The sequence below is a fragment of the Hemitrygon akajei genome, chromosome 27 (assembly GCF_048418815.1).
Source record: "Hemitrygon akajei chromosome 27, sHemAka1.3, whole genome shotgun sequence".
NCBI lineage: Eukaryota > Metazoa > Chordata > Chondrichthyes > Myliobatiformes > Dasyatidae > Hemitrygon > Hemitrygon akajei.
Window position 1 is genome coordinate 43,197,184 of NC_133150.1, and position 16,488 is coordinate 43,213,671.

The 16,488-nt window shown below is 44.3% G+C and overlaps 1 protein-coding gene across 3 annotated transcripts in view; it reads right to left on the reverse strand.

Moving 5' to 3' along the window:
- LOC140717312 (solute carrier family 41 member 1-like) overlaps positions 1-16,488 on the reverse strand; it is a 70,140-nt gene that overhangs the window by 13,370 nt on the left and 40,282 nt on the right. For all 3 annotated transcript variants that reach the window (XM_073030780.1, XM_073030777.1, XM_073030779.1), the window contains exons 5-9: positions 13,498-13,642; positions 8,062-8,208; positions 6,678-6,825; positions 1,041-1,120; positions 573-707 (exon numbers count right to left, since the gene is read on the reverse strand). In XM_073030780.1, the coding sequence (XP_072886881.1) occupies positions 573-707; positions 1,041-1,120; positions 6,678-6,825; positions 8,062-8,208; positions 13,498-13,642 (655 nt within the window). The remainder of the gene's footprint in view (positions 1-572; positions 708-1,040; positions 1,121-6,677; positions 6,826-8,061; positions 8,209-13,497; positions 13,643-16,488) is intronic.

Consider the following 16,488-nt stretch of genomic DNA (forward strand, 5'->3'; position numbering starts at 1 on the left):
GACATCCCTCCAGGCTATCCACAACACCCCCAACCTTTGTGTCATTGGCAAACTTATTAACCCACCTTTCTACTTCTTCATCCAGGTCATTTGTATAAAAAAAAAATCACAAATATTTACTGTTTATTTATTATTTCTTTCTTCTTGTATTTGCAGAGTTTGTCTTTTACACACTGGCTGTATGGCCTGTTAATGCAGTCTTTCACTGATTCTATTATGATCATTGGAAAACGACTCTCAAGGTTAAATATACTGAAATATATGTTCTTTGATGACAAATTAAAATTGAACTTTGATAGGAATGCTTAGACAACTGTCCTAGCTTAATTAAGCTGAATAACTACTTTAAGCTGTATGAAAATATAACGATGAAATAAAAGTCATCAAAGATTTATAAGATAATTAACATTTTCTAATTGATTTCAGATTCAGTGAGAGTCTGGTCCCTCAGCTGCGCTACTCCAAGGTCATAGGCACAGCTTTAACTCCGTTCAATGGGACGCTGCAAGGAATGAGATCAGACGGCGGTGTTCTAACTGCTCTGCATGCGGATCACGCGAGACGGTTCTCACCTGAGCTACAGAAGGTCCGGCAGGGGCTCGGGCAGCTCTTACGTATGCCTCCCGGGGCCGCACCGGGCACTGCGGACAGGTGGAGGTAGGTCGAAATTCTGCTGGCCTGCACGGCCACCAGGTTTCCGCCAACACCTGCGGAGAGAGAACGGGAGAGCGAGGCGGGACAAGTCAGTATAACCATCTATAAACAGAAGAGACTGTGCAAGGCAGTATCTACGGAAGGGAATAAGCAGTCAGCGTTTCGATCTGAGACCGTTCATCAGGGCTGGAAAGGAAAGGGGAAGAAGCTAGAATAAGAAGGTGTGAGGGGGGGGGTGTGTGGAAAAGAGAGGGAGGAGTAGAAGCTGACAGGTGAAGCCAGGTGGGTGGATGGGGTGAGAGGGATTGGAGTTAAACTTTTCTCTTAAACTTTTAGTAGTTTTCAAGCCCTCTCACCCCAAGGCGGACAGAAATAAGTATACTTGCCGTTGATAACTGGGGTGAAAACAGCAATCCCTGCGAAGTTTGGATCAGATACGGTTTTATCCAAAATCAGTCCACCAACACTGAAATACAATCACATTGGACGGTTATAATACAGCTTACACAGAAGCCTTTAAAACATTGTGGTTTTATACTTCTCGTACTTTATTAACATGGAACTGAATAGCAGCGCACGGTCCTTGCGACCTATATAAACCTACTCTATGATCAATCCAACCTTTCTCTCCTAGACAGCCCAAAATCTTCAGGAGTGTCTTCTTCCCCTCTGTCATCAGATTTCTGGATGCATGAACACTAACTCATTACTTCTCTTTTCCTCTTTTGCACTGCTTATTTAACTTATCTTTAAATATGTAAATACACTTACTATAATTTGACTACATGACTTGAGGATTGAAGGGCGCCCATTCAGAACAGAGATGTGAAAAAAAATTTTTAGCCAGAGGGTGGTGAATCTGTGGAATTTGTTGCCATGGGCGGTAGTGGAGGCTAAGTCAATGGGTGTATTTAAGGCAGAGATTGATAGGTATCTGAGTAGTCAGGGCATCAAAGGTTATGGTGAGAAGGTGGGGGAATGGGACTAAAGAGGAGATTGGATCAGCTCATGATGAAATAGCGGAGCAGACTCGATGGGCTGAATGGCTGACTTCTGCTCCTTTGTTTTATGGTCTTATGGTCTATAATTTACAGTTTTTCTTAAATAATGCAATGTACTTTTGCCACAAAACAACAAAATTCATGACATAGGCAGTGATATTAAACCTGGTTCTGATTCTCCTTACAGACACGTGCCTGTCTGCAATCTCTCAAATCTCCTTACTATATCAGCGTCTAAAACCAGCCTGGCAGTGCCCCCATCACTCATTGTGTAACAAAACCTGCTTTTGACATGTCCTCTGAATTCTTCTGCACTCACCTGAAACACTGGGAAAAAGGCGCTCTATCCATGCCTCTTATCAACTTGTACACCTCCAAGTCACTTCCGGTCCTCCTTTACTTCGAAGAGAAAAGGCCTAGCTCACTCAACCCATTCCATAAAGACATGCCCCTTAATCCAGGCAGCATCCTGGTAAATCCCCTTTGCACCCTCTCTAAAGCTTTCTCAACCTTCCTATAACGAGGTGACCAGAACTGAACACAATACTCCAAGTGCAGTCTAACCAGCGTTTTATAGAACTGCAGTATTACCTCATAGCTCTTGAACTCAATCCTCCAATTAATGAAGGTCAACACACCATAGATCTTTTTATTCACCATATCAAATTGCTGTGTAACTATGAGGGATCTACGGATCTGGAATCAAATCCCTCTGTTCCTCCACACTGCTAAGAATCCTACCATTATTCTGTCTAAGTTTGACCTGCTGAAGTGTATCATGTTCCACCTCTCTGGATTGAACTCTATCTGCTATTTCTCAGCCCAGCTCTGCATCCTGTCAATGTCCTGTTGCAACTTATGACAACCTTCTACATGATCCACAATACCTCCAACCTTTGTATCAGCAGCAAATTTACTAACCGACCCTTCTACTTCTTCATCCAGGTAGGGTCACAGAGAGAACGTGCAAATTCCATGCAGACCACACTGGAAGTCAGGATCGAACATTGATCCCTTGTGAAGCAACAACCACTGCAGTATTAAGAAGAAAATATTGACAACCTGTCTTCAGATCCTGGGAATTTTATGGACGAAACTCTTCAGCAAGTGCAAATATAGTTCCTTTAGGTTGACAATCCAGTAAACTGTTCAATCTAAGTAATACAAGCCTGGGCAGGACTTGACCACACAGCTGCTCAAACAAGACTTTGTCTGATTTTCAACTTTAACTCTACATGGCTATCGTCAATCCTCGATCCTCCACTATTTGTTCTTTCCTTTCCTTTCATCTCAGTTTTCATTTTACTGAGTAACAAACTCACAAGACACTAATCACAAAAATCCAGTCTGATATTCTTGGGCAGGTCTGAGGGACAGTTCTGTTACCGATGAGCTGTCATTCGCATGAGATATTAAATAGACCCCACCACCTCGCCAACAACTCTTCTTCTGAATGGGAGTGAAAAGCATACCACAGTAGCGTAGTAGTTAGCACAACACTAATCAGCTCAGAATGTCAGAGTTTGACAATAGATAATAGGTGCAGGAGTAGACCATCTGGCCCTTCGAGCCAGCACCGCCATTCACTGTGATCATGGCTGATCATCCACAATCAGTACCACATTCCTGCCTTCTCCCCACATCCCTTGACTCCGCTATCTTTAAGAGCTCTATCTAACTCTTTCTTGAGAGCATCCAGAGAATTGGCCTCCACTGCCTTCTCAGGCAGACCATTCCACATATCCACCACTCTCTGGGTGAAAAAGTTTTTCCTCAACTCCATTCTAAATGGCCTCCCCCTTATTCTTAAACAGCGGTCTTTGGTTCTGGACACCCCCAACATCAGGAACACGTTTCCTGCCTCTAGCATGTCCAATCCCTTAATAATCTTATATGTTTCAATCAGATCCCCTCTCATCCTTCTAAATTCCAGTGTATACAAGCCCAGTCGCTCCAATCTTTCAACATATGACTCTAACACCCTCCATAAGAATGGAATATGCTCTCCCTGCGAAATGCATGGGTTTCCTCCTCCAGTCCAAAGACATACTGGTTAGTAGGTTAATTGGTCATTGTAAATGGTCCTGTTATTAGGCTAGGGTTAAATTGGTGGGCTGCTGAGAGGCCTGGCTCAGTGGGCCTGAAGGGCCTGTTCCACTCTGAGTCACTAAGTAAAATAAAGAATCCCACTGTATGACCTCGATGAAAAGGTGGGAGCTCCCTCTAGCGCCCTGCCCAATAATTACCTCTCAGTCACGATCACTATGCTGACACAAGGGAGAATGCAGATGCTGGAGATCTGGATTACACACACACACACACACACACACACACACACACATGCACGCACAAAATGCTGATGAAGGCCTTCAGCCCATAATCTCAACTGATCATTTCCTTCCATAAATGATGCCTGACCTGCTGAGTTCATCCAGCATTTTCTGAAGACCACCACATCAGATTGGTTAACAGCACACTAACACATCTAAAATGGTTGTTGTGATTTCAAAACCATACTACAGGTAGTAGTTAACTGGCTGGAAAGCACCCAAGACCTTCCAAAGTCTTGAAAGGGAGCTATACAAATGCAACTCTTTCAATAAAAGATCTCAATAGAAAGAGCTATACGACACAAGATATTCTGCAGATGCTGGAAATCTTGAGCAACACACAGAGGAAATGCTGGAGGAATTCAGCAAGTCAGGCAGCATCTATGGAAATGAATAAACAGTCGATGTTTTGGGATGAGCCCCTCCATCAGGACGCTAACCCGCTGCATAGATGCTGCCCGACTTGCTGAGTCCCTTCAGTGCCTTGAGTGTTGCTCAGAATCTCTTGTGCTTAAGCTTCACAGATGACGTTCTAGACATAGGCTCACATTCATTTGGTTTCCACAGAACGTTAGCGTGGAGACAGGCCACTAGAATCAGAAGTGACCAATACGTTCATTCCAAGTTGCCACTGCCAGGTAATCTGACGGGACACTGCTCCAAATTTTGTTTTGAAAACACCAACCTCGCTGCGTGACAAGGCAGCTTTAAAAGGTTAAGTGGAGATATAACAAAGAATGCAGAGTTGCCAATGAGACTGCAGTGATCAAAATGGGGAGACACAAAGCCAAAGAAAGGAAGATGGAGGAGACATCTCATTTTCACTGTCATGCAGGGGTAGTTTTATTGATAACAAGGGAATCATGATTCCTCATGACTTGGTAATGGCAAAGTGACCAAATCAGCCAGCTCCATCATGGACACTAGCCTCCCCAGCAGCGAGACATCTTGAAAAGGTGATACATCAAAAAGGCAACATCCAGCACTGACAACCCCCATCACCCAGGACATGACTTCTTCTCATTACTACCCTCAAGGACGTGGTACAGGAGCCTGTAGACACACATATCATCTTGGGAGCAGCACCTTCCCCTCTGCCATCAGGTTTCTGAATGAACAAAGATCCAACTCACGGACACAGCCTCATGATTTTTGCTCTTTTGCACTAGTTTAATTAAGTTTGGACCCGAAAAAAAAAATTAATTTCACAGCATACGTCAGTGATACCGAACCTGATTCTGATCCCTGTCAATGCTCAATGGAGATACAAGAGACGGCAGATGCTGGAATCTGGAGCAACACACAATCTGCTGGAGGACCTCAGTGGGTCAAGTAGCATCTGTGGTGGTGGGGGGGGGAAGGAACTGTTCTGAGTCTTTGCTGAGTTCCAACCTGAATCATCAATTCCTCTCCCCTCATAGATGCTGCTCGACCCACGGAATTCCTCCAGCAGGCTATTCATTGTTCCTGTCACTGCTCAGTTTGTGTCTGAAAGCTGAAGACGTTAATTAGAATTGGAATCAGGTTGAACATATGCCATGAAGTTTGTTGTTATGTGGCAGTACATTGCAATACATAATAAAATAAAGCAAGATTACAATAATATCCTAAAACATTTGAGCATGTCTTCAGCCTTCTGTTCCTCCTCCTTGATAGAGGCAATGGGAAGAGGGCATGTCCTGAGTGATGAGGGTCCTTAATGTCAGATGTCACATTTCAGAGGCATCTGAAGATGTTCTCAATGCTGGGGAGGCTAGTGCCCAGGGCGCTGGCTGAGTTTACAGCTTTCTGCAGACTTTCCCGATCCTTTGTAGTGACTCGTCCGTACCAGATGGTGATGCAACTAGTTAGAATGCTCTCCACGGTTCACGTGTGGTACAAATACGGACATCCAGCGTATTTTATTTACTTATTTAGAGATAAGCTTGGTAACAGTGCGATGAGCTAGCAACACCCAATTCCACCCACTAACCCGTAGTCTAGAGACTGCGGGAGGAAACCGGAGCACTTGGTGGAGACAAGAGAATGTACTGTGTACGGACACAGGAGAACGTACTACCTCCATACAGACAGGGGCGGGAATGGAACCTGGGCTGCTAGTGCCGTAACACGTTACAGTACTGTGTAATGTTGCTAGCGCTGTAACACATTACAGTACTGTGTAATGTTGCTAGCGCCGTAACACGTTACAGTACTGTGTAATGTTGCTAGCGCTGTAACACATTACAGTACTGTGTAATGTTGCTAGCGCCGTAACACATTACAGTACTGTGTAATGTTGCTAGCGCCGTAACACATTACAGTACTGTGTAATGTTGCTAGCGCTGTAACACGTTACAGTACTGTGTAATGTTGCTAGCGCTGTAACACATTACAGTACTGTGCTACCCTGTCTGGGGACTGGAAGCAGCTTGTCATTCAACCAGTTTACTATGGAAGGTATCACTCCCCAGATTCACTCATTTGGCTCCCTACTAGGTAGAGCAGTCAAACACACGGATATGGCAAAGGCCAAGTTCACTTCAAGTTAGAACCGTCCCGCAGCTAGATTTCTGAACAAAGACATTATTTATGATACATCCCAGTTTGGGCATTCAGCAAGTGTCTCTCCACCCACAATAAACCCTGTGCACAGTGGAACCAGCTGGTAGAGTAACGGTAAACTGGAGCTACAGAGCTTTTCTAGTCATACCTGCTGATTGTCATTGCGATAATTACAGGCTCCCAGCCGGAGTAGAGCACCTCTCGTGTGGCTGGATTCTTCTTTGATATGATGATCCAGAGCGGGGTTAATGCCACAAAGAAAGCACAGACTAGAGGGTTGATGTACGGGTGCGCTTCTGTAATCACAGAAATGGTCTAAGTGAGAAAAACGGCATCGCAGGAAGGGTTAATGAACACAGTGTCAGCAAACAGATTGGAGGCAGAGATATGCAACACCCAGCGAACTCACACAGAACATACACTCAGTGGCCACTTTATTAGGTACACCTGCTTACTGATGCAAATATCTAATCAGCCAATCGTATGCCAGCAACTCAACGCATAAACGCATACAGACGTGGTCAAGAGGTTCATCTGTTGTTCAGACCAAACATCAGAATGGGGAAAAAAATGTGATCTACGTGACTTTGACAGTGGAATGATCATTGGTGCCAGACGGGGAGGTTTGAGTAACTCAGAAACTGCTGATCTACTGGGATTTTCATGCACAACACCCTCCAGGGTTTACAGAGGATTGTGTGGAAAATCATAGAACATCCAGTGAGCAGAGTTCTGCGGGTGAAAATGCCTTGTTAATGAGAGAGGTCAGAGGAGAATGGCCAGACCAGTTTCAAGGTGATAGTAACTCAAATATCTATATGTTACAATAGTGGTGTGCAGAAGAGTATTTTTGAACACACAACACATCACATGTTAAAGTGGATGGGCAACAGCAGAAGACCACAAACATACACTCAGTGATCACTTTATTAGGTACAGGAGGTACCTAATAAAGTAGCCACTGAGTATATAGTCTTAAGTAGCAGGAAACTGAAACTTCTCTCAGTAAATGTGGAAAATGCACTGAAGACCAATCTGAGTCAATGGGGGCACCAGGTTTGACTGACAGTCACTGGCACTCTAGTTTGTGATTGTGTTGTCATTGTCGAGACTTACGCGACCAGCAACTCTGAACATGAGTTGTAAAAGAGCCCTTGAAAGTGAGTCGGTCGGTCATAAAATCAGTGGTGAACTAAGTTATCCAGGCTGGTTCAGGAGCCTGAGAAGGGTAATAACTGTTCCTGAACTTGATGGTGTGGGACCCAGGGGTTCTGTACCTCCTGTCCAACGGTAGTAGCGTGGTGAGGGCATGGCCTGGATGGTGGGGGGTCTCTGATGATGGATGCTGCTTTCCTGCGGCAGAAACCCATGTAAATGTGCTCAATAGTGAGAGGGCTTTGCCTGTGATGCAGACATACCTGGTCACATCAAACTCCCTCACCACAAGGACATTGATTTTACACAAAGCAGAGTTAGCACCGAGGCAGACGGCTGCCAAAATAAACGGCACTGGATTTCTCAGTGCGACTTACGTAGTTGTATATAGAGACCCCAGCTGATTCCAGAGAGCAGTGCCAAGGTGATGAGGTCCCCCAGACTAGCAGCAATGGGTGTGGCAACATTATCTGGATTGATGCCGATCTTCCTGGAGCCAATAATTACACCGACCATGATTACCCCTGGATGAAAAGCCATCGTGTTAACCGTAAAATCAACACAAAGTAGTTCACTGGGATTTCCAACTGAATGTTTACGAAGAACACACTCACAACAGTTTGATCATAAACACAGATTCCAATCGTGATTGGGCAGAGCATATGGTCACCAGCGAAATCTGTTATACCGTACGCATCATTGTGACCTTGCACCTCACTCCCCACCTGCATTGCACTCTCTCTGCAATTGCATCATTTTATTCTACATTGTTGCTGTTTTACATAGAGCATAGCACAGGCCCTTCAGTCCATGATGTTCAATCTAACCCTTCCCTACCACATAACCCTCCGTTTTTCTATCATCCATGTGTCTACCCAAGTGTCTCTAAACTATCTGTAATGTATCTCCCTTTACCTCCATGCCCGGCAGGATGTTCCACACACTCAACTCATAAAAAAACTTCTCTGACACACGCACTTAATGAGATGTGCCACCCAACAACCCACCTCTTTAACCCTAGCTGAATCACAAAATGGCCAATTAACCTAACTGGTACACCTTTGGACTATGGGAGGAAGCCCACATGGTCATGGGGAGAACAGCTGCCATTTTCCTTCAATCACATAAAACATAGAACAGTACAGCAGTACAAACCCTGATGTTGCGCCAGCTGTATAACCTTCTCCAAGATCAATCTAACCCTTCCCTCTATTCCTCTATCATCCACAGAGTCCAAGAGTCTCTTAAATGTCCCTAATGTATCTGCGTCTATCACCACCCCAGCAGCACGTTGCATGTACTACCTTAATTGTAACGAACTGATCTCTGAACAGTTGCAAGACCTGTTTTTCACCATACCTTGGTGCACGTGATAATAATAAACAAATTAATCTATTTATATGTTGGACACTCTGCTGCTCCTGGGAATTACTTTGCAAAAAGTGGGAGAAAGTATTTCTTAAATCTCTGCAGCAGCTACTGACTCTGGTTCAGAACTAGTGATGGGTCTGGATGAAAAAGGTGGAGGGCACGAAACAAACACACGGCGATTCGCGGGGTGACTGAAATACGAAGATATTTGGTGACTCACTCCTAAAACACTAGGAAACGGTGGTTATCTGCAATGAGTAAGTCATAGACACTATTACATCATTTAAGAAAGCGTTTGGACAGGCACTTAGATAGGAAAGATGTAGAGCAGAGAGTTACCAAAATGGGGTCCATGGATCCATGTTTTAAAAAAAAATACAACACAGAGAGTGGTGAGTGCATGGAATGGACTGCCGGCAACGGTGGTGGATGTGGATACAATAGGGTCTTTTAAGAGACTCCTGGACAGGTACATGGAGCTTCAAACAATATTGGGCTATGGGCAACCCTAGGTAATTTCTAAAGTACGTACATGTTCGGCACAGCATTGTGGGCCGAAGAGCCTGTTATGTGCTGTAGTTTTTCTACGTTTCTAAGACTCGCTTCTATGCTGTATAATTTTACTACATGGGCCTGTCTACATCAACAACGTTGAGGTAGAGACTTAAGAGTTTCAGTTCCCAGCAGAGAACTATTGGTCACTATTGGTCGTGTTCTCTGCTGGGAACTGAAACTCTTAAGTCTCTACCTCAACATTCTTAGCCCAACCATGTTGGTGTCATGGCCGAGAAAGCTTACCAATGCCTCTACTTTCTCAGGAGGATAAAGAAATTTGGAATGCTCTTGTCGACCCATACCAATTTTTTAAAAATTGGTGCATGATGTAAAGCATTCTGTCTGGATGCAGAATGGTTTGGTGTGGCAACTGCTCGGCACACCATCACAAGCAGCTCCAGAGAGTTGTGGAGACAGCTCGGCACATCACTGGAACCAGCCTCCCCTCTTTGTCTACATTTCCTGTTACCTCAGCAAAGCAGCAGCAGACTCAAAGATCACACCCACCTCAGACTCTCTCTCTACCCAGCAGGCAGAAGATAGAAAAGCCTGAAAGCCTGTATCACCAGGCCTCTACCCCACTTATCAGACTCTTGAACGGACCTCTTGTATAAGATAGACTCTTGACCTCAGTTTACCTCCCAATGATCTCACACCATATTGTTTACCTGCACTGCACTCTCCATGTAGCTGTTAACACTTTATTCTGCATCGTTATTGCTTTACCTTTCTACCTCAGTGTAATTTGATTTGTAGATACAGTATGCAAGACAAACTTTACATTTATTTTGGTACATGTGACAATAATAAACCAAACTATGATACAACTGGTTTTTCATATGCAAATAATCTTTGCCAGTTATGTTGCCAGAAGGTGGGTTGTCAGTAGCCATTGTTCAGCTTTAATTGCTCCTACAATGAGAAACCACTAGGAGGCAGTCACACACCATGGAAACAAACCCTCTCGACCAATTGGACCATGCTGACCAAGATTTCTACCTAAGCTATATTTGTGGGCTTTGGGTCACAGAGAGATCAGGCTGTAGGACTTTAATGAAGCAGATACATTTTTACGCTGTTATTGTTACTAGTCTTTTCATCTAAATTTATTTATTACTTGAATTTATATTCTCCAGCTGCCATGGTGTGACTTGAACTCGTCTCTCCAGGCGAATAGCTCAGGCCTCATGATAACATACCAGTAACTTAACCCTTTGAGTGACGATAGCTGCACAAAAAGAGACCTCGGCCTCTTTGCTGTGTCTCAGTTACAGAGCAGGATCCGTGGAGAAAAGTTAAGTGGATCTATACTGGTCTCAACTCCTCTTCCGTACCTGTTATAATACTTTTAACTATCTGCCCCCTCTCCAAAGATTCCACATCTTTCCTGTAATGCAGTACCCAGAAGACAGTAAGACATTCGGCCCATTAAGTCTGCACCACAGTTTGACCATGGTTGTTTTATTATGCCTCTCAACCCCATTCTATCTAGCCAGCCAGTGATGTAGTGGCACCAGCACTGGACTTCGAGACAAGTACCGGTAGTTTTGGGATCGAAACAGGCCAGATCCTTGTATGCTTTTCATCTGCACTGGGTTGAGTGTCAAGCTTGTAAAAAAAAAAGGTCAAATGCTACGGAAACGGCAAAAAAATACTGCCCGACTCCCCACAAGGCGTAAAAAGGAACGACGACAACCCCCTTCTCCTGCTTTCTCCCTGTAATCTTTGAACGGTACACGACACTCCAAGTGCGGACTAGTTAAGTTTTATACAGCTGCAACATAATCTCCCAAGTGTTACACTCAAAAGCACACCTTTAACGCCTTATCCATTTGTATTGTAACATTTAAGGGAGCTAAAAATTGTCTGAGGTAATTGGCTTCTCAGCAAACAACTTTCACGAAGGCCAGAGAGCGGCTAAGTAGCCATTAATCTAAAACACTAGCAATACCATTACTGTCTGGCTTGGTGCAGCATCCGCTCACAATGTACAAAAATAACAGCAAACTGTCAGATCAGCAGAAAAGATCATTGGCTGTGGTCTGTCATGAATGTTTCTGATTCGCTGCAAGTGACCAGCGGAGTTCCAGTGGGATCGGTATTGAGACCACCTCTTGTCACATTATATGTCAATGATTTGGAAGATAGAGCTGATGGCTTTGGTGCCAAGTCTGCAGACAATATGAAGATCGGTGGAGCAGCAGATCACGTTCAGGAAGCAGGGAACCTGCAGAAGGTTGCAGACAGATTGGGAGCACGGGCAAAGAAGTGGCGGAGGGAATACAGTGTGGGGAAGTGTACAGTCATGCACTTTGGCAGAAGGAGTAAAAGCACAGATCACATTCTGAGGAGAAATTCAAAAATCAGAGGTGCAAAGGGACTTGGGAGTCATGGTGAAGGATTCCCTGAAGGTTAACTTGCAGGTTGAATCAGTGGTAAGGAAAGCAAAGGCAATGATAGCATTCATTTTAAGAGGGGAGAACAAAAGAGCGAGGATGTAATGTTGAGGCTTCACAAGGACAAGTTAGACTGCACATGGAGTACTGTGAGCAGCTTTGAGCCCCTTATCTAAGGAAAGATGTGCTGGCGCTGGAGAGGGCGTAGAGAAGGTTCCGAGAATGATTCCAGCAATGAAAGGGTTAACATATGAGATGTCTAATGGCTGTGGGGCCTATATTTGCTGGAATTCAGAAGAATGGGAGGTGAGGGGGATCTCACTGAAGCTCATCAAATACCGAAAGGCCTCAATAAGGGTGGATGTGGAGAGGATGTTTCCTATGGTGGATGAGTCTAGGACCAAAGGGCACAGACTCAGAATAGAGGAATGTCCATTCAGAACAGAGATGAAGAGGAATTTCTTTAGCCAGAGGGTGGTGAATCTGTAGAGTTCATGGCCAAGTCAGTGTGTATATTTAACGCAGAGGTTGATAGGTTCTTGATTAGTCAGGGCGTCAAAGGTTTCGGGGAGAAGGCAGGAGAATGGGGTTGAGAGGGATAATAAATCAGCCATGATGGAATAGCAGCAAAGATTTGATGGGCAGAATGGCCTGATTCTTGGTCCTATCACTGTAGGACTGGTAAGGATCTAGGGCAAAGCAGCAGGCAGGAAAAATGATTGTGTACTCCACTCACCCTGCAAACTGCCTTTTCCAAAAACTCTCTTCAGGAAAGCGCTATATAGGGCTATGAAAACAAAAACTTCACACCATCTTAAAAAGTTTCTTTCCCCAGGCAGTTAATCAGGCCAACCATTCTAGTTAGTTACCCCACCCCAACTCCTCTCTATCTATTACCCCCGTCACCACAGTGTAAGCAGTTTGAGCTACTTTTTGTAATGCTGAAGAGTCTCGGCTCAAGACATCGGCTCTTTATTCCCCTCCAGAGACCCAGGCTGGCTTGCCGAGTTCCTCCAAGGCTTTGCATGTGTTTCGCTGGATTTCCAGCACCTGCAGAATCTCTTGTGTTTTATAATACATTTTACATTGCAAATGCATACCGGCATCCATATTTTATATATTTCCATAGAATCATTGAATATTGTTCTCTTTTGTTGCATGTCGTGGCAACACAGCAAATCATAAGCACCAAAGAGTCTGCAGATGCTGGAACTCCAAAGCAGCACACACAGACTGCTGGAGGAACTCGGCAGGTCAGACAGCATCTATGGAAATGAATAAACAGTTGGCATTTCGGGCCAAGACTCTTCTTCAGGGGAAGACCAACAGAATAAAAAAAAAAGGTGGAGGAGAAGAATGAGGATAGCTAGGTGATTGGTGAAGACAGGTGGGTGGGAAAGGTGGGCACCACAACAAATTCCTAATATATGTAACTGTAAAGTAGAACTTTGAATCAGCACAGAATCAGGGTTCTGTGGAGTTCCTTCTTACCCAATATGAGGGAAGCTATAAATGCTGTTGCCATGCTACTGGCACACAGCAGGAGAGCATGATCCAGTTGGAAGTGACCCTCAGGAATCCAGCCAAACACTACGGCAGCCACGGACGCGAGGAAACCAACCACAGTCGCCTGGACCTGAGAAAGGCAGGAAACAAAAACAGGAATTTATGCAGAGGAGTTGCATTTTGGGCTGGGACACACCCACACATTTTTCAGTTTGAAACCACATTGGAAGACACACACACACAATATATACACAAGTTCAAATTTGTATTCAAAGTACATGTATGTCTTCATATTCAACCCTGAGATTCTTTTTCTTGTGGGCATACTCAAGAAATCTCTAGATTAATAACCATAACAGAATCAATGAAAGATCGCCCAACTTGGGCACTCAACTGGAGTGCAGAAGACAACAAACTGTGCAAATGCAAAATGAAACAAATAATAATAAATAAATCAGCAATAAATATAGAGAAAGTGAGATGGAGAGTCCTTGAAAGTGAGTCCATAGGTTGTGGGAACAGATTAGTCATGGGGTGAGTGAGTGTATATACATACACATTTTTTCCATTCTCCATTGAAGATTCGCAAAACACTGACAAAACAAAGTGCCCCATCAGCAACGGACAAAATTGGATTCTGAAAATATCTCAAAATAGCCACTTCCAAAGCCACACCCGAGTAATTATGGAGGGAGGCAGGCCAGGCTCCCTCCTAGTTGCTCTCCACAGTATGACTGCGGGTTCCAAGTCACTGAAGGTAAAGACTACCCATGAGCTAACCCCTCTGAGAAACCATCGCTCAGTCTCTTTATTCAATGAATTCCAGACACTTTGAGCATGGTACAGGAATAGCCTCCCTTTCTTCCAAATGCATAAGATCCCACAAGACCCACAGATTTATTTCCGAAAAGCTGACTTTTCCCAAATATTCGTGGCACTGGAATATGTGGCGACACTTGTGGGCTGCCCCCAGCACGTCCTTTGGTTGTGTTGGTTGTTGATGCAAACATATTTCACTGTGCGTTTCAAAAGCTTGTTTAATTTATTTATTGGAATACAGCCTGGAATAGGCCCTTCTGCTCCCTCGAGCTGCACCACCAGCCGATCCCCCTATTTAATCTTACCTGAATCATGGGACAATTTACAGTGACCAATTAACCTCACCACCAGTTCGCCTTTGGACTGTGGGAGGAGACCGGAGCACCTGGAGGAAACCCACGTGGCCACGGGGAGAAGGTACAAACTCCTTACAGACAGCAGCGTAACTTGATCCCAGGACATGGGACAGTAAAGCAATGTGCTAACCACTACGCTACCATGCTGCCCAAGTTTATTACTATTCAACTATACACACGTTTAGAGCTAAATGAAGCATCGTTCCTCTGGGACAACAGTGCAGAACACAGTACATATACAGTAGTCATACAGGTACAATATCACATTGCTTGACATTCAATTCCCCTGTATTTTCACTTTAGGCCAATGATGATTGCTTAATAAGTACTAGGATCTTTGAATGTGGGAAGACCTTACTAGACATGTTGGGCACCTGTGCTGGGACAGTAAGAGTCTAACACATGGTCAAATGAGTGTGGAAAGACACAAACAAGGACAGCAGGTGTCACACCTTACACACGTTCAGCGCTCAATGTATTTTTAATGAAAACCACAGTCTAATGGTCACTTTACTGATGCTAGCTTGTTTCCATCCCCCCCCCCCCCCCGATATTGAGCTCATTTAACTTGTACTGCACATTAATCCCTGATGGGGTTATGTAACTTTGTCAGTCCAGAAATTGTTGTAAGACCATCAGATCTTGAAGCAGAATTAAGCCAATCTGGCCCATTGAGTCTGCTCCTCCATTCAGTCACGGAGGATCAATGGTCCCTCTCAAACTCATTCTTCTGTCTTCTCCTCATGCCATTTTACACCCTTACTACTAGAAAACTTATCAACCTCCACTTTAAATATACCCAATGACTTGGCTTTCACAGCCGTCTGTGCCAATGAATACCACAGATTCACTGCCCTCTGGTCCTAGACTCTCCCTCCATTGGAAACATCCTCTCTACATTCACTTTGTCTAGACAAGGGGTTCACAAACTTTTTTTAATGCCATGGACCCCTACCATTAACCGAGGGGTCTGTAGACCCCAGTTTGGGGAGCCCCGTACCAGGCTTTCCAATATCCAGTGGATTTCAATGAGATAGCCATCATTCTTCTAAAGTGAGTACAGGCCCAGAGTCATCAAACATTCCTTATACAGTGCATTAACCTCTTCATTCCCAAGGTCACTCTCGTGAGCCTCCTCTGAACCCTCTCCAATGCCAGCACGTCCTTCTGCTCACTATACCCCGATGTGGTCTGAGCAAAACCTGATAAAGCCCCAGCATTACATCCTTGCTTTTCTATTCCAGCTCCCTCAAAACTAATGCTAATATTACATTTGCCTTCTTTACTACCAACTCAACCTGCAAGTTAACCTTTAAGAAATCCTGTATGTTTGAAGAGCTCAAACTAGTCAAACAGTCAAGCTTGATTATAAAATAAGATATAGGGCTGGAATTCGGACAGTTAGCCCATTGAGTCTGCTCCGCCATTTCAACATGATCCAATTTTCCTCTCAGTCCCTCCCTAACTCCTGCCCTCTCCCTGTATCCCTTCATGCTTTGACCAAACAAGAATCTATTAACTTCTGCCTTAATTATACCCACAGCCGTGTGTGGCAATGAATTTCACAGATTCACCATTAATCTTTGGATTATACTTTTGTTTCTAAACAACCCTACCCTACTTGTTGGAGAGTGAAATAAATGACAGTGGTGGGAATAGAGGTGGTTGTCAGGGTCAAGGCCTTACTTGAAGTAATTAGAGAGTACAAACTCATCTTTTTGCAGCGAAGTAAAGGATTTAACTGAATTCAAATGCAAAATACTACCAATAGTGGACTCCCACCACCCAGGACATGCTCGCA